General features: G+C 40.0%; 2 protein-coding genes across 2 annotated transcripts in view; both read left to right on the forward strand.

Moving 5' to 3' along the window:
* The window catches only part of shroom4 (shroom family member 4), a 190,683-nt gene extending 184,145 nt beyond the window's left edge, over nt 1-6,538 (forward strand). Inside the window, 6 exon segments of the mRNA XM_037675473.1 lie at nt 2,319-2,981; nt 3,196-3,325; nt 3,406-3,507; nt 3,630-3,800; nt 4,027-4,169; nt 5,875-6,538. Coding sequence (XP_037531401.1) covers nt 2,319-2,981; nt 3,196-3,325; nt 3,406-3,507; nt 3,630-3,800; nt 4,027-4,169; nt 5,875-6,031 — 1,366 coding nt within the window. The 3' untranslated portion in view covers nt 6,032-6,538.
* Nucleotides 6,539-13,738: 7,200 nt separating this feature from the next.
* The window catches only part of LOC119408646 (H(+)/Cl(-) exchange transporter 5), a gene marked incomplete at its 3' end in the record, with an annotated part of 53,854 nt that continues 48,647 nt past the window's right edge, over nt 13,739-18,945 (forward strand). Inside the window, 2 exon segments of the mRNA XM_037675492.1 lie at nt 13,739-13,820; nt 13,893-14,042. Of these exon segments, the coding sequence (XP_037531420.1) occupies nt 13,766-13,820; nt 13,893-14,042 (205 nt within the window).

Here is an 18,945-nt window from a genome sequence, read left to right on the forward strand (position 1 = left end):
AGATATTGTTTATAATCGTTTCACAAAACCGCACTTTAAAATATCTAAAGTACCACTTTAAAACGAACTTGAAATATTTTATTTTCTTCTTGTTAGTGTAGTATAAATCCTCTCAATGTGGACTAATTTAATCCTCACTGCAGCAGCAAACAACAACACGGAGGAAAAAATGTGAGGGAGAAAAATCAGTGTGATGACGAGCTTACCAGAGCAGCCAGACTTTATATCTCCATATGTCCCAAACAACCACTGAAAAAAAAAACACATTTAGAATAATAAATACTCACAAAGGGAGGGAGTTGGATCCAGGATGGAAATATAATGAGCTGTTTTAAAGTCTGCGCCTTAGATTTCTCTTTTGGCTTGTGCCGAGGTACAGAAGCTACCCGAGGTTTCTGTGGAGGAGGAGAGAGAGAAAGGTAGAGAGAGGTTGATCAATTTGTCTTTCAGTTTTACACAAGCTTAGAGATAATTAAATTACTGACGGTCCAAACGGTAAATTTACTGAAGTTTCAGTGTTTAAAAACATAGGAGAAAAGTTATCTTTCAGCAGCTCAACGCTTTTCTAAAATACATACCTGTTCATCTCACATTTATTCAATCCAGTTCAGTTTATTTATAAAGCACCAAGTCACAACAGAAGTCATCTCAGGGCACTGAACAGAAACATTTATTTATATAAAAAAGTAAGTTAATAATGTTATTTATCTGAGGAGCAGACTGCTTTGAGTCAACTCCATCGCAGAACTCTCATTTTGAGCAAGCACGAAGGCGACAGTGGAAAGGAAAAACTCCCCTCATGAGGAAGAAACCTCCAGCGGAACCAGGCTCAGGACAAGCTGCTTCGACCGGCTGAATATTGATTTGAAGGGACAGGAAAGAGGAACAGATGCACAGTGACAGGTCCAAGTCCATCAGGTTTTCTCTAGGAGGAAAAAACAGAACTCCCATGTTCAGAAAGGATCATTACAAATACAAACTGTTCATTTGATGAAATGAGGTCAGTTTGTTCAAGGTTCTTTATTGTCATTCACATCACATGTAGTACATGAGGTGGAACGAAATTGTGTACTCAGTTCTCCAGTAGTCTGTTATAGCAGCATAGGATAAGATACATGTCAGGAAGCCAAGCTGACTAACTATAGGATTTATCCAAAAGGAAAATCTTGGACGATGTGTCTGTCAGCCTCACAGACAAAAACTGGAAGTTGGTTCCACAAGAGAGGAGCCTGATAACTGAAAGATCTTCCTCCCGTTCTGCTTTTGGAAACTCTAGGAGCCACAAGTAAACCTGCAGCCAGAGAGCGAAGTGCTCTGTTAGAAAATATGGAACAATAAGATCTGTAATATAAGATGGAGCTAGGTTGTTGAGAGCTTTGTAGGTTAGAAGTAAGATTTTGATTTATATTCTGGATTTGACAGGGAGCCAGTGGAGAGAAACTAAAACTGGAGAAATATGATCTCTCCCACTAACTCCAGTTAAGACTCTGGCAGCAGCTTTTTGTATTAACTGAAGACTTTTTAAAGAAGTATATGGACACCCAGATAATAAACCATCGCAATAGTCCAGTCTAGACGTGACATGAACCAGTTTTTCTGCATCATTTTTAGACGAGATGTTTCTAATTTTAGTGATATTACGCAGGTGGAAGAAGGCTGTTCTAGTAACGTTTATAGTTTCATGAGCTACTTTTCAGTGACAATAAAATGCAATGTTAAATGTTGTCTTTATGTAAACCAACTTTCAGTGTGAAATCAGCATTTCTTCTGGTGAAATGTCTTCATGTTTCAGCTCTTCTGAGTTTAAAAGAACTTTGTAAGTTTAGGAGATTTTTGTCTTAAACCTTATTCTGAGTTGAGTGCTGTGGCCCTCGGTGTTTGTAACTTTCATATATTTCAAAAATATGTTGCTGTATTTATATTAACCTGTCAAAACACATTAAGATCTCTAATTCATCCAAAAACACAGTTCTCTGTGAAATCTGCTTCTGCTCTAATTTTGTCTGTCTTTAACTTCTTAGCTACTGTTCTGCTATTTTAGCTCTTTAGCTTTTTGCAACTTTAGCGTTTAACTGACCTTTTGCTACGTCTCGCTACTAGCTAGCCTGTTTATTCTTTTAGTCTGGCTGCTGTTATTTTAGGATTTTAGCTGCTATTACTTTTAGCTTTTAGTTAGCTACATTTAGTTAGTGGTCTGCTTCTTTTAGCATTTGGCTACTGTTTTGCATTTTTAGCTTTAACGACTCATTTTCAGCTTCTTCGACATTTATGCTGCATTTTCTGCAAAAATAATTATCTGATGTATGATGTCTCTGCAGTTCACATGTGATGGACATGAACCATAGTCCAGATCAGGACCGGGTAACGATGAAACCTCACAAACCGCAGCCCAGCGTAAGGCCAGGTGCCGAGTGGGAGAGAACTCCATCTCCCAGAGTTCATAGCAACACAACACCATCTAGTGCTGTAGAAGATGGGAGTGTCAGTAGAAGTTGTCCTGCTGAGTCTTACTTCAGTCAGATGGACTTCCAGCAGCAGGTTTGTATGGACAGAGATCTCCAGGAGGAGGAGCAGCAGAACCTCCTCGAGCCAGGGGCAGAATCAGAACCGACCCTGAGCCCAAGCCCGGCTCACAGCCTGGAGGTGGACCTGGAGCTGCCCTTAGAAACGGATATCGATGATTTCCAGGAGGAGGAGCTCCCAGCAGAGGACGTGCCCCTCACCAGTGAGCTCCCGTGCTTCGCTCAGCCCGTCACGGTTCTGGAAACGGACATCGACCTGGTGTCGGATCCAGAGGTGTCGCTGTCCGGAGAAATTCCAGCAGAGAGCAGCTCTCTGGAGGAGCTGGAGTCGGAGGAGAGCTGCAGAGAGAGGCTGAGCCTGGAGGAGATGTTCCCCCCGAGCAGTGAGGGGGAGTCGGGCACGGAGAGCTGGAGAGGAGCCTTCCAGCCTGTGGAGCACAACACCGACAGCCTGGACAGGTACAGAGTCCTACCTGCTCTGATTCAGGCCCACTGAGCCCACGTCGTGTTCTTATTTACCTTTATTTACTCAGCCCGATCCACGCAGGTCACAGATCTTTGTCATTTCTCTACAAAAGGTCTTAGTTTAAAATTCCAGCACGTATGCCTCGTGTCTGTTTTACACCTCGGTCTTTGTGTTTGTAAAGCGTCCTCCTGACGTTTCCCTCTTCAGACTCTCCACTGCGAGCTCCAGCTGTTCATCTTATTACCAAACATCAGCAGCCAAGGCTCAGCTTCTGTCGCAGATGAAGGACGTCCCGCAGAGCCGGGAGCAGGACGAGGACGACGAGCTGGCCTACAAGGTACCAACAATGTGACGGTGCAGAGTTAGCAGACGCGTTTCGCTGCGAGTTGTTTCAACGGTTGTTGCGTCGTCGTGCAGAAGCAGCTGATGGAGAGTCTCCGGAAGAAGCTGGGAGTCCTGAGGGAGGCTCAGAGAGGACTGCAGGAGGACGTCAGAGCCAACGCACAGCTGGGAAACGAGGTGGACACGAACATTTAAATAACCTGTGCATGCGTGTGTTTACTCATAGCAGTGTGTCCCATACCATTAACACACCCCCCCCTCACCACCATGAAAAGACTTCAACCTTTAAACCTCCTCAGGTGGAGAGCATGGTGGTGTCGGTGTGTAAGCCCAACGAGGTGGAGAAGTACCGCATGTTCATCGGCGATCTGGACAAGGTGGTCAGCCTGATGCTGTCCCTGTCTGGGAGGCTGCTGAGGGTGGAGACGACACTGGATACACTAGACTCTGAGACGGAGGAGCACGAGAGGGTGAGGAGGAGGATCAGCAGGGGATTTGATGTTTTGAAGTTGAGCTCTCCTCAGTGTGGTTTTAAAAGCAGAAAAATCCCACAGACCAAAGGAGAGGAGACTCTTTACAACACTTTAACAATTAAAGGCCTTAAAGTTCATGAATGAATGCATGTCACCCTCCACCTTTCACTCGTGGGCACTGGGCTCCACAATAATCAGGGCTCTGTGTGTCTCTGTCCTCTAGCTCCCACTGCTGGAGAAGAAGCGTCAGCTCATGAGACAGCTGTCTGAGGCTCAGGACCTGAAGGACCACGTGGACCGCAGAGAGCAGGCTGTCAGCCGAGTTCTGGCCCGCTGCCTCACCCCAGAACAGCACCGAGACTACAGGTGCCCACCACAGTGGTGGTTTATTCCCAACACACCTGAGCACTGTTCCATTTACAAGCTGTGATGAAGCATTCACACTATTGTGATCAGTTTTTCTTCTGTATAATTTTCAGCATCTTTCTCGTTCCACAGTTTTTGTGCTATTTCAACAAATCATAAATCAAAACGTTGAACTCTCAGAAGGGTTCTATGACTTTTGGTATTGATGCAACTTCAGCTTTTTGAAATATTTAGCCTTTTCTGCCACTTTTTTTGTTTTTGTCTCAGAAAATGTATTGAGCTCATTTTCCATCCTTCAAATCTTTAGGTCTGTTTCCAACCTTTTACTGCTCCTTTCACATTTTGTTCTGGTGCTTATTTCATCTTCCTTCTGCAAATTTAAATTTAAACTTTTTTCAGCTACTTTCAGCTGTTTTTTCAGCTGTTTTGTGCTCATTTCAGGATCTTTTTACTAACTTCTTTCTGCTAATTTCTGCTTGCTATTCTTTTTTTTAATTTTTTTATTTTTAGTTTATTTATGTAAGTTTCAGCTTTTTCTGCTATTTCACCTGTTTAGCTGTTTTATGCTAATTTTAGCTTTTTCAGCCTTCAAATAATTCCACTTTTGTTGCACTAATTTCAACTTTTTTCAGCCTAATTCAGCAAAACTGTGCTCTCTCCACTTCCTTCTTGTAATTTACCGGTAAGCTTCTTTCTGCTTTTTTAGCTACTTTTCAGCTGTTTTATGCTAATTTCAGCTTTTTTCAGATAATTTCCACTTTTGTACTCATTTTTGCTTCTTTCATCCTAACTGGGCAAACATTCATTCTTTCTGCTTTCGTATGCTAATTTAAGTTTGTTCTACTTTTTCAACTCACTTCTTAGCATATTTTAGCTAATTTCAGCTGTTTTCAGATAAATTAAAGTTTTTCATGGTAATTTTTGCTACTTTCAGCCTAACTAAATTATTTCTGCTAATTTCAACTTGTTATGCTCTTTTCAGCTTATTTTTGCTAGTTTCAGTTATTTCAGCTACTATTTAGCTGTTTTATGCTAATTCTAGCTTTTTCAGCTAACTCCATTTTTTGCGCTCATTTCAACTTTTTTCAGCCTAATCCAGCAAAAATGTACTCTCTCCACTTCCTTCTTGTAATTTAAGCTTTTTTAGCTACTTTTCAGCTGGTTTTTTTTTCTAATTTCAGCTTTTTTCAGATAATTTCCACTTTTGTGCTCATTTCCGCTTCTTTCAGCTTAATTGGGCAAACATTCATTCTTTCTGCTTGCGTACGCTAATTTAAGCTTGTTCTACGTTTTCAGCTAGCTTTTTAGCATATTATAGCTAATTTCAGCTGTTTTCAGATTATTTCAAGTTTTTCATTTTAATTTCTGCTACTTTCAGCCTAATTAAATTATGTCTGCTAATTCCAACTTGTTATGCTCCTTACAGCTTATTTCTGTTAATTTCAGTTATTTCAGCTACTATTTAGCTGTTTTCATGCTAATATTAGCTCTTTCAGCTAAGTCCATATTTTTTGCACTCATTTCAACTTTTATGTTTCTGCTTTCTCCTGCTGATTTATGCTTTTTACATTTTCGGCTACATATCAGCATGTTTTAAAGCTAATTTCAGCTATTTTTAAGCAAGTTATTCAGCATTAATCATTCACACACTGCAGTTTTGCAGGAAATGCAGTTTCTCTAGTTTATATTTTGTTTTCTTCTGCAGCCACTTTGTGAAGATGAAGGCGGCCTTGCTGGTGGAGCAGAGGCAGCTAGAGGACAAGATCCGGCTGGGGGAGGAGCAGCTGAGGGGGCTGAGGGAGAGTCTGGGACTGGGACTGGGACTGGGCATGGGAATGTCGATGGGATACGGACATTATTAACTCAACAATCAAAACAAGACATGAAGAAGAAGCAGCACTCCAAAACCAAACAAGAATTCAGAAAACAAAGTTAGCTCTTAAAAGAGTTAATTTGCAGCATTTTTTTAAAATGGCGGAGCTCGATCGCTACAGTTGTCTGATGACTCTAAAGCAACAAGTCATTAGCTTAGCCCAGCACGAAGGTAAAAACACTAAAGAGTCTGTCTGTGGATGAATGTATCCATGTACTGTACCACCACAGATCAAACTCATCTTGTATTCCAGCTCCTTCAGATGTAGCAACCCCACAATACTTCTGTAAGGAGCACTGAGAGAATTTAGGAAGACAAAAAATGATGGAATCATAATATCAGAGCTCAACACTAACAGAAGGTGAAAGAGGCGTTACAGCATTAAGAGTATTTCTCCCAAACAAATGGAACAAGAATAAACCTTGTTTTGCCCTTTTAAGACATTCCCTCGTGCCTGAAACATGTACTGTACCACTCTTGTTCTTATCTCACTTGTTGCCAAAGACTCGTCACTTGTACGTTTAACTCTCTCAGTTCAATGAACTACGGAGGTTTTTTTTGTTTGTTTTGGTGCTCGTTTTAATCACACTATTAATGCATTCTGCTCCACGTACACTCTATTTGTATTCATTACTGTAACGTTTGTGGTTTTACTTGTGTTGAGTTTGACACTCCACTGACTTCCTGCCACATATTGATGTGTATGTACAGAAGACACTTGTGTTTATTGTGTACAAAGTTTGTATATAATGGTTTAGTTCTTTGAAACGACTAGGATTAGCTATAAAGGATGGAAAAGGTGATCTGAAGCAGAACAGTCCGGTTTTTACTGTATATGTTGATGTTGAAGGAATTCAGAGAAGAGTTAGTGTTGAAAGATCAAGGGAAATTTTCTACATGACAATTTGCCATTTGTTGTATCTTAACTGTTTCTTCAGCTGACTTGTTTTATTTTATTTTATTTTTCTCCTTTTTTTACTGGAAAAGACACACTTTTATGTTAATATGGAGGCTCGGGTAAGATGGTGGACATCGCACTCTGGTGGCTTCTAGATGCTAAAAACGAGAACATTTTTAAAAAGTTCATTTTTGCATAAATACAATTGAGAACAGTTGCACAAAGCTACAATACATTGTGAAACATGTTTTTGAAAGTACAATGATTTAATGGGCAAAAATAAGTTGAGACAAAACACAAGAAACCAAAAACACACAAAAAAAATGAATATTCCAAATTTATTTTATTAGTTTTATTGTGTTTTGTCTTCGTTGTTTGTTGAAAAACAGAAACTGGAAGTGAGCGAAACAATTAGCCTGCATTGTCTGCCTGTTATTCTAAAAGAATAATCACACTTATGGGGGGAAAAAAAAGATTTTTAATTGAAATTTAGTGTAAAACAACAAACAAGGATGAGCTCCCAGCTAGCTTGCCTTATTACTAGTTATGCTTCCTGCCCATTTCCAGTCTGCTAACGAGTTTCAAAAGAGTATCTAGTGTCACATTTTAACAACTATTAAGCTCTAAATCAAGTTCTGGGACATTCACTTTATATACACAAATATATATATATATATATATATATATATATATGTCTTGAAAGTTTGGCAAGTATAAAGTCTTAAATGATTCTTATTGGTCACTTGTGTGTTTTAGCCACTTAGTCTTCACATGGTCAGTCGTGGGGTTTTTTTTTACGTATCCTCTCCATTCAGTTTTTTTGCAGTGTGTCACGTCCTGCATTTTTTGGGTCAAGGTATTTTAAAAATTTTGTTTGTTTTGCTATTGCCACCCACCAAACAAGTTTGTGATTGAGCTATATAGACAGAAACATAAAAAAAAAAAAAGTGGTTCATTCATCATCAGGATATCGACTACAAAAGCTGAAAACACATTTTTCCAATTAAATTGCTAAAAACTTTGACGGACCGTGATCTCTGGCTTTGTTGTTTTTTAACTTCACTGAAACCTGCTTTAACCAACGAGTAGGAGCTGATGATTTTAGTCAGTTCTCCATAATGCCACCTCTCTGTTAACCCTTTAAAGTCAATAAGAACTGAACACACCTGCAGCTCATCAAGTGAAAACAGCCTCTCTTGGATCACTGTTGTGATGTTCATGTTTCACCGGTTTAACATTAAAGTGAATTTATTCGAAGCCACGTTTACTTTTATTTACAGTTTTCTTTGCTGTTTTTACTGCCAAACAACGCAAGATGTTCACTTAAACCTGTTTGTTGTTTTATTCTGTATATTAAATGTATTCTTGTGCCATAACAGCCATTCTGATGGGAAATTAAAAGAACACAAGTTGTCTTTTGGACCAGCAAGAAAGTATACTCTGTTTGTGTGTAATTTTATTTTATTAAAAAAAATGTTCATGCAAAATCACTTATGTGAAGAAGAAGTACCATAAGTAATAATAATAATAGTATTTTAAACAAGCTTAGTGGCTCCTGTTGTGATTTATGCTCTCGCGGGTCTCTTCAGGGTCCGGCGCTGACATGCAGACCCTCCACGGGGAGGCTGCTGTATAAACATGGGGGGGTGATGGTTGAGTAAACATGGCCGAGAGCAAATGGAGGTTGACAGATGACAAGTTGAGTGCAGAGAGTCATTCAGCAGCTCTGCTGGAAGCAGTACTCGGGAGACATGTTGGAGAAATGTCTCGCCTGAACACTGATGGTTCTGCTGGGTTTGGGCTTCCTGAAAGCACGGGATGTGAAAACATGGAGGAGCAGAGGCCAAGCAGCTGAAAAGCTAGACGTCAAGATTAAATAAGTGGATAATGCCGGACCTGTTACTTTCTGAACTGAACCTGCCTTTCATTTGAACAGGAAGTGAAACGAACCAGTCAGGTTGTTTGGCGAGCACACAGACTCGTGTAGAAAGTACATCTCACACTTGTTTTGTGGGGTTTTGTGTTTAATCAAAGACAAGTTTCATCATGGCATACACAAAAATAACACCATTAAAAGGCACAAAGTGACGACTCAGCTCCAAGTTTAGACAAAACCTTAGACACAAAGCAACTAAGAAGAAATAATGGCCACAAAATTCAGAACGACTGTAAATATAGAGAAAATAATAATAGAGAAAACAGTCGCAGGTCAGTTACGTGATTTTCTGCAAAGAAATCTGTTTGAAGAATTTCAGTCCCGGTTTAGAGCTCACCACAAAACTGAATCTGCACTGGTGAAAGTTATTCTCATGGCCTCTGACAATGGACAGGTGTCTACACTGGTCCTGTTACACCTCGGTGCTGCATTTGATACGGTTGATCATAATATTCTATTACAGAGATTTGAATATGATGTTGGAATTACAAGAAAGGCTCTAAATTGGTTTAAATCATATCTATCTGATTGATTCCAATTTGTAAATGTAAATAATGAATCTATCATACACCAAAATTAATCATGGAGTTCCTCAAGGTTCAGTGCTTGGACCAATACTCTTTACCTTGTACATGCTTCCATTAGGTAATGTTATTAAACAACATGGGATAAATTTTCATTGTTACGATAATGATACTCGGTTAAATATTCTCAAAACAACTGCAGAGACAAGTGTAATTTAAAATTAATAGAAAATTAAAAAGGCACAATATTGCAACAAAAAGACAAAATGCCCAAAACGAAAACCAAAATAACCGCAGAGACTCAACAGAAAATGTAAAAGGGACCCCAGATATAAACAAAAATATAAACAAGGTAAAGCACAAACATACTTTTTTCATATGAAATATAAAATGCTAAACCAAATTTATTTTCTAAAATGCACAAGATTAAGACCCTCACCAACACACTGAGTCATATTGCAAGAAGATCATAAACTCCAATCACTTAAAAAAAACAATATGCTAAAAAAAAAAAAATTAATTACAAAACTAGTAAAAAACATAATATCAAAACAGAGAAAAGATTCTAATTACAAAAAACAAAAAATCCATAAATGTCCAAAAGAACAACACAACCACACTGGAGACCAAAAGACAAACACACACACAAAAAACAACAACAACAGGTTGCTTTGTTTGTTTGGGTTTGGGGGGGGGGGCACGTTAGTGCCCCGGGCTCCAACTTTTTTTTGTCCATCCATGTGTGAGTGTGAAAGAGTGGTTCACTTTTGGTGGAGTTGATGCTTCAAACTTTCCTTGGATATAATAAAATACACTTCAAACACATTACATTCATCAATATATATTTTTTTTCATTCAACCTTTATTTCTACAGGTAAATCCCATTGAGCCTCGAGGACTCATTTACAAGAGAGACCTGATTTCAACAAAGAAAGATGACAACAATGGACAACAGCGACAACAGTAAACAGTTATAAAAAGTCATACTACAGTTTTTTTATTTTTATAACAAATAGGATGGCTAAAAGAAAAAGGTAACAAAAAAAAAAAACAGCTAGATTCTAAGGCGAATGTAGAAAACTAAAAACAGGAACATGTCTGCATTGGACCCTGCCAGGAGTCCAACAGATTCTTAAAGCCACTTAGAGAGGTCAAAGGTCGAGAGCTTCAAATCTTTTTGTAAGATGTTCCAGGAAACAGGAGTGGAGTAGGAGAAGGCCCTCTTGCCTAGTTCAGTCCTCATTGAGGGAACACTGCAGGTAATAATGTCCTGAGAGCGCACGCTGTAGCTGCACTCACGCAGAGACATGTAGGAGGAGATGTATGAAGGCAGCAGACCAAGAAGTGATTTAAAGATGAAAATGTACCAGTGAGAGAGTCTGTGTGAAGTTAATGATGTCCAGTTAACCAGTGAATACAGGGTGCAGTGGTGGGTACGATAATCACAGCCAGTTATGAATCTTAGTGCACCATGATAGACAGCATCCAACATCTGCAGGGTTCTTGTAGGAGCGTTCATGTAAATAATGTCACCGTAATCAATTGAGGGAAGGAAAGTCACAGATACAAGGAGTTTTCTAGCATTCAGAGTTAGACAGGATCTGTTTCTGAAAAAGAAACCCAGTTTAACTTTCAGTTTCTTTACCAAGTTTTCCACATGGAGCTTAAAAGAGAGATGTGAGTCGACCAAGATACCCAAATATTTATAGGAATCAACAAACTCAATGGGGACACCATTTGAGGATAAAATCAGAGGAAGAACTGCTGGGACTGACTTCCTATTTGAAAAAAAACATCCCTTTGGTTTTGTCGGCATTTATTTTTATTTCTTGTGATTAATTAAAACAAGGACCAGAAGGTAGTTATCGCCACATCACAATATAGAGTTGCTCTTAATAATATTTTAACATTCTTTCAAAATTACTGTAGTGATATGAAATGTTTTACATAAGGCAGAAAGCTTTTACCATCATCAGTTCTGGAACTGCTAAAGATTTTAGACGAACAAGTTCAGATAAAAGAAGTGGAAAAGAGGAAATGAACGATGTGACCACTAGATGTCGCTGTGTATCTGCTGTAAAATACTCCAGTTATGAAGTGGACATGTCTTCATTTTGTTATAGGACACAGCTGCTCCTGAGACACAACTATTTTAACATGATATCCTACTGTACATGCTGAACACAGCACACTTTATCTGAACTAAAAGTGAGTTTAGATGTTAAAAAAAGACCCAATACAAAACTCACTTTGTCTATAGAGACGTATTATTTATTAAATGTTTCGAACAGTACTTAAATTAATTACATTTTTGTAATAAACTTATATCTCTGTTTACATTTGGATTCTGACTGTGGTCTGAGTGAAAAAGAGAGTCCAGGCAGGATGGAGTGGGTGGAGAAAAGTTTCAGGAGTGATTGTGACAAGAGTGTCAGCAAAGGTCAAAGGAAAAGTTTACAAGACAGTGGTGAGACCATAGCTTGGAGACAGAGACATGGACAAAAAGACAGGAGACAGAACTGGCAGAAATGAAGATGTTGAAGTTCTCCTTAGGAGTGACAAGGATGGATCAGATTAGGAATGAGATCATCAGAGGTACAGCACAGGTTGAACAACTGGGAGACAAAGTTAGAGAGACCAGACTGAGATGGTTTGGACATGTCCAGAGGAGGGACAGTGGGTATACTGGTAGAAGGATGTATATGGATGCAGTTAGAGAGGACAGATGACTTGCTGTGGTGAGCCCTGAAGAGGGAACAGCCGAAAGAAGAACTGAGGATGGTTCAAGGTCACCTCACCACTAAAACCATTGATACATTACCAATAAGTGAATGGAACTAAAATTAAGTGGAGAGACTGTAGTCCATGTGAGAATGCAGAGAAAATGACTGCTGAAGAAGCTGATCAAAGTTAAAAAAAGCTAAAAAAAAAAAAAAAAAAAGGCAAAAGTATCAAAATGATTGTTAAATGTAAAAAAAAAAAAAAAAAAACATTTGCTAAACACAGCAAAAAAAGTTAGCTAAAATGTAAAAGTAAAGAAACTTTAACTAAAAGATAAAATAATCAAAGCGCTCGCTAACAGTACTAATAGGCTGCTAAAGCTGTAAAATTAGACAAACAAAGCAAGTATACTGAAGGTTTTTAAAGAGGTAATATTTTTTAATTAAGGTAAACAGTTTAGTATAAAAGTTACAAAAATTCACAGCACTGATGATGCTATTGGTAAAATAGCACAAAGTATGCAGTAGTTATTGAAGAAGAAAAAAGTATGGAAAATATTGTGGATACTGAATCAGCAACTACCACAGACCAACTACAAACATAAATACTGCGCCACAGTCCCACTTAAAATAATGTAATAAAAATAAATAAATAAATCTTCACTCGACTAGTCATCCTGGAGTCCAGATTCAGTTTAATCAATACTCCTCGATCGAGAACGTTAAACCGGAAGTCAAGCGTGTTCTCGCTTCAAAATACGACTTGGCATTTGCGTGTCTTGATAACCATAAAGAACACGAGTAGGTGCAAAGAAAATTTTGACAGTAACATAAAATAATACGACGCATTTGACTCTAAAAGCTCTATATAATCGTAAAAGATGTGTCAAACTGTGAGGACACGGGGGTGAAAATTTGTAGGACCGCGAAAAAACCGGAAGTTGTAACTACGTACAGCTAGCTTAACGCTAGCTTAGCATCCGCTTTTTTTAATGGAAAAAAAAAAAAGAGGCAAGTCTGGTGAAAATGTATGTATTTTTTTTTGTATTTCATAGAGGCTGAGGGTATTGTTTTATGCATTTACTCTGATTTAATTATGATTTTTATTAGTGTGGAGAATGACGCAGGATTTGATCGGAGCGTTCAAGTTTGCTGTTGACATAAGCAGCCCCAGCTGAAGACGGCGGGGCAAATCCGAGTCACAAGACTTTTCCACTCCGCTGCACGGCCGCTTTCCACTACGAAGGTAAAACCCAACCAAGCTTTCATTATTATTGTCGTCTTCTTCTCTCCAGGTAAACCTCAACCATAGCAGCTGTTGACGCAGGAAACGTTTATCGAAGTTAGCATCTGGGACGCGTTGTTAACGTTTTCTTTGACAGCTCGTGCGCGTTAAGCTCCGGTGATAAGCAGCTTTTGTGTCGGACTAGTAAAAACCGCGGAAACGAGCTAGGAATAAAAGTGAAAAAAAAAACCGAGCGGAAGTGGTGACTAAAACTTCCCTTTTAACTAAAGACACGTCCTGTCATCGCTGCATACAATTATTAACTGGGCGAGAGGTGTCTTCTTCCTCGCGGCCGTCCCCTAATTTGTCTCCATGGACATTACTGAAGACAGAGAGACGCTGTCCTGACGTAGAGGCAAAATGTTAAAGTTTTGGACGAGCTCGCATCGAAAATATGCGTCGGGCAGCGATGGAGGTAATGGAGCCGAGGTGCGCTTCGGTCCCGCAGACGATGGAAGTTAAATGTGTCTTTGTTTTGTTGAGGCAGCTGCTGGAGCCATGGACAACCCGGGTTACTGCAGCGGCAGCTTCGACGGCCTCCAGCACCCCAGCGACGACGATGATGACGAGATGGTGGACATCGCAGGAGCCACGCTGGACTTTTCCACCACAGACGACGTCCCTCCTCTCAGCTCAGGTAAACTGCACCTTTAAGGCTTTAAAGCAGGAACGAGACAAAAACACTGCAGTAAAAGTGCAGCAGAGGATAAAACTTGATGAAATAAAGAGACAGACGCCAAGGTTGTCTGGATGGGTGAAAATGCTCATGTTTTCCTTTAGGCTACTCCTTTCTTCAGGGGTTGCCACATCAAACCAACTCGCACAAAGACTTGGCAATAATTGTTTTATGTCAGATGTCCTTCCTGACGCGACCACCGAGCTACCACAGCCCTCTGTGTGGAGCAGAGAGCTGCTGTCTAGGACGCTGTGTTGCCAGCTCTCGCGATACAAACGAGCAACCAGCTCTATGAAAACAAGCCCAACTGGCAACCCACCACATTGTGTACGACAGAGGCTGTTTTTAAACCGTATAAACATACATTTATTATGGGATTACACATAAACAACAGCAAAATTATGCTAAACACTTTGAATAAAACACTTTTAAGCTCTGATAAAAAAATACGTTGTGCATATGTAATTTTTTCTACATATTTATAAAAACAAAATCCTGAGATGTGCATGTGAATAGAGCTCCTTGGTGGTCAGCCACAGTATGAGTGTTTGGGGGGTGTGGCCTGTCACCTAACCAACTTGGACAAGAGCCATAAGCCCCCAGTATACTGCCGCGTATGTCTATACGCAGAGTACCCCCCAGGGCATGTCCATGCAAAGCTCAATTTTTACGTACGCAGTGTCGCACAATAAACCAATAAACTGCCCAGTGACGGACTGTTTTGTATGCGACACCAATGTATTAAAATCCCCTTCTTCACCCCTGATCCTGCCTTTTCTTTTGTTTTTTTGCCAAGAGGCAGTGATCTCTTCCTCCTCTGTTGATGCCATGACTGAAATGGTGAGAAATGAAGGAATTTGTCACGAGCAAATTAAACTCAGGTCCAGCGTGGCTGCGGGAGGGTCTGGAGATTTCCTGGTGTGCTGCTCTGATGTGTGGGCTGTAGAGCCAGCGCTCCCTGTTTTTTTTTTTTTTTTAGATCTTTTTATTAACAACATATAAACACAAAACCACTGTAGCAGCGCACGTTTTTTTCTCTCCCCGACCTGTCAATCAATCCAGTAGGCGTGTCAGCAAATGACCAATAGGCGACCTCAATTTGTCCCGAAGGTAAACGCCCCTTTTCTGTGAAGCTTCTCTGCAGCTGCTCAGGGTGGACGCTGGAGTACGAAGTCTCAACCCCCTGCGTACAATACACACGTACGTCCGTTCACACGTACGTACACGGCAGTATACTGGGGGCTTTAAACCGGAAACGGGGGCGTGGAAGGGACAAACTACCTACTAGGGCATTAACAGAGTACTCGAGTAATCTACACATCGATTGCTAGGACATCTATCTATGTTAAAAATGTAAAGTCTGGTATCCGTAGTGACGTCATATTATGTGACCACGTATGACCGTAGGGGGCGGTGTTGCACTGTTGCAGGTCACAGAGTATGGTGTAACACCAGGTCCAATCCACCGAACCAGAACCAGTTTCGGTTTAAGTTTCGTTTTTGACGTGCTGCATTTCTTCACGTTTGCAGTTTAATAATAATAACTAATAGTTTAGTTTTTCCTGTGACTTATTTGCAGTATGATAAATGGTAGGAGCATAATATACGCTCCCAATGTTTTGTTGGTCTTTTTGTTGTTGTAAATAATTACCTTTTTTTGCGGTTTTATTTATTTATTTGTGTATCTTGAGATCTATGACGTCATCAAATACTCGTTCTACTCGGGTTTTATTATGTTAATGTCGAGTTTAAAAATTATATACTCGTTCAACCCCTATTACCTACTACCACTCGTCTTTTGCTTTATTGTGCGGAGCTGGGAGATAATCAACTAGTTTCACTCGGAAAGAAAGTCGAGCCCAAATAACCGCAACCCACGAATCACAAGATTTACAAGCACTTCAGAAAAAAACAAGCCCAAATTCACGTATAATAAGCGGACTTGTCAACAATGCTAGGGCGCCTGGGGGAGCAGATGTTGGAGGTTAAGGGCCTTGCTCAAGGGTCCAGCATGGGGAAAATGAGGGAAGACGTTTTGACATTGTCAATCCGGGGAGTCAAATAGATGACCTTTCAATCACAGACTAGCCTCCTCTAACCTGTATGCCACCACTCCCCTTTCCTTTGGTTTTACATTGTAACCCCCCCCCCCCCCACACACACACACACACAAAGTGATCGACGTATATCTTTATTAATTAAAGACTCTAAACCATATAATAATAATAATAATCTAAGGCTTTAATGCAAACAAAGTGAGCACAAATAGTCAAACTACATAGAAAAGCATGTTAATCAGGAATCAAAGAGATGATATTATATATGTTTTATATTACGGTTCTTTTTTCGGTACCAATTTTGTAATTACTATTAATTCTAACAAGAATAAAATTACGTTACACATTACAGTACAAATTGTGAGTTTTATTTTTTAACTTTGGTATTTCTAGTCCAAGCAGTTTTCTTTCATTAAAATACATAATTTCCAGGTCAAAAGACCAGTTACAAACCAGTGACACGTCAGTGTCTAATGCTCACTGCTACACACTGAGGACCTTTTCACTGAACAGTTTTTCTTCAGAAACATCAACATGTCTGTTTTCTGTGGACACAAACAAGATGCTCCTGGCTGATTGTGTCTCCAGCAGTAGAACATGTTCACTCTGAGGCTGTAGATGATGCTTGTTGCACACACAGAAACTTGGTTGCCAGTTTGACATATTGTCCCTCACATTCCACCAGCAGGTCACTGGATTCAATGAGGTTGGGGCTGATGCAGACATCTGCACCTCTGTGTCTCTGCCTGAATCTTCTCTGTGGTTCTCTGGGGTTTAGGGCTCTGATCATCTCCTTAATTGACATGAGAACAAAACATCAACAATAACATGGATGTGTTATTATTGATCAAAAAACATCTAGGCTGAGAGAGAAAAGTTTAGCTGGTCAACAAAATCTTTTACAGCTGAACTTACCTCCACCGTGTAGCTCCACTGTAGAAAAGACAGCAAACTTTTAACAACAAAGTCTGTGACTGTCCTGTGGCCCCCACCTCACTTTTCTGTCTGTCCTCACATCAGGGTCAGAACCTCCTGTGAGGAGAACATTAACATGAAGATGAACTGTTTAAGCAGCTGACTGGATGGATGAGCAGTTTTACAAGCTAAGCTTCATCTGTTGCTGTCGATCTTTAGTTAGCTTCTGAGTTTAGCTAGCCACGTAGATAAAATAAATTTACACACTAATATGTTATAGTTAGCGTTATTTCACCGCGATGTACGTGTTAAGCTGCAATAATATTAACAAACGTAACAAAGTCCATGCTCAATAATCCAAGTATAAAATCCAGCATTTTTCAGTCAGGTCAGTCAGGTTAACAAACGTAAACTCACCAGCTGAAACAGACACAGAGCCGTCCTCGGGAGTTCTTTGATGAAGACGAGTCCGGCTGTGGAATGTTGATTCAGTCCGTTTCACACACACAGAGATTGACTCACGCTGAGAGGAGGAGGGGGGAGGAAGCTGGTGTCAGTCTCTCTTCTTGCAGAGAAACACGGAGCAACTTTCTGCGCGTGTGTTGTCGGAGCCGTTCGACAACACACGCTGCACACGTGAACCCGTCTGTGGGTGTCACCAGCACAACATACATTGTACATAGAATAGGTGCGGCAGCTCTATACAGCTCTGGGTGTAAACACGTAGTCTGTTTGTCATATGTCTGGTGTTTTACCAGCCTGCGTGCTGAAACCACGTGACATCTTACTGCCAATACCAAAACTTGACACCGAAAGAAGAGTGACGTTTCAATACATACACCGACCGGTGCAGTTCGGTCGGTGCCATAAAAGAACCTCGGTTCGGTACTCAGCCCTAATAGTTATCCAATCAGATTAATTTACATTTTTGTCCAAGCAGAAACAGAAGGAGCTCTCATTGGTTTTGACTTCAATTTCATTAGAAAAAGTTGTCCCCTGGATGAATTTGTTTAAAACTTGACCGCAACATAAGTTAATCAGAATGATGATATAGAGTGGTGTGTCCAAAACATGGAGCTCTGAGCCTGCGGGAAGGCCTTGAAGGCTTTATTTATTTATTATGACCACGTGAAGATTTAAGATGCATTCAATTGCAACTCGTTAACTCAAAAATCCACTTGTAGTTGCTCTAAAAAGTGAAGGTTAAATATAAAATTAAGTTTTACATTGATAGTTGTGAACATTAAAGTGGTATTTTGGTTTCATTGCATGATGACATTTTACAGACGCAGTAAGTTACTGTATGTGGGTTAATGTTACATTTCACTGTGAAGTCTTGAAATTACATGTTGTACTTGAATGCTAGAGAGTGTGCGCCGCAAGTTCTTCTGGGTGAACCTGTAAAAGAAGTGGGTGAACTTTTGCAGGTTGTGTGTTCAGAATGGGTTGTCCCTGTTGTTTTTTTATGGTTAGTGTTGGTGTTTATGTTCAGGCTATTGTTGTTCGTGACTGTAAAACAAACAACACCAAAAGTCAGATGTTGTACTTGATAGATAAAAATTGAAGCCTTTCCTGTCGGTGAGTTACTAAATGGCAAACCTGAACGTTTAAGTGATATAATCACACCGTGACTCTGTGTCTTTGACATTGACATTAATGTTAATTTACTGTTCATCTTAACTGAAGGCTCTTATCGGCACAGTTCATCACTGGGTTCTATTAATCCCAAACAGCTAGGGTGGAATTAAAAGTGCACACCAAGCAAAAGCTTACGATAAAACTGTCTGGCCATGAGGGGCCAGTGGGGAGCATTTTTTTTTTTTCGGGGTGGCCATTGTCCCCTCTGGGTCACTCCTGGTGTGTGACCAGACACTCATTTCATGAAATGAGAT

The sequence above is a fragment of the Nematolebias whitei genome, chromosome 1 (genome assembly GCF_014905685.2).
Source record: "Nematolebias whitei isolate Nwh7 chromosome 1, NemWhi1, whole genome shotgun sequence".
Classification (NCBI taxonomy): Eukaryota; Metazoa; Chordata; class Actinopteri; order Cyprinodontiformes; family Rivulidae; genus Nematolebias; species Nematolebias whitei.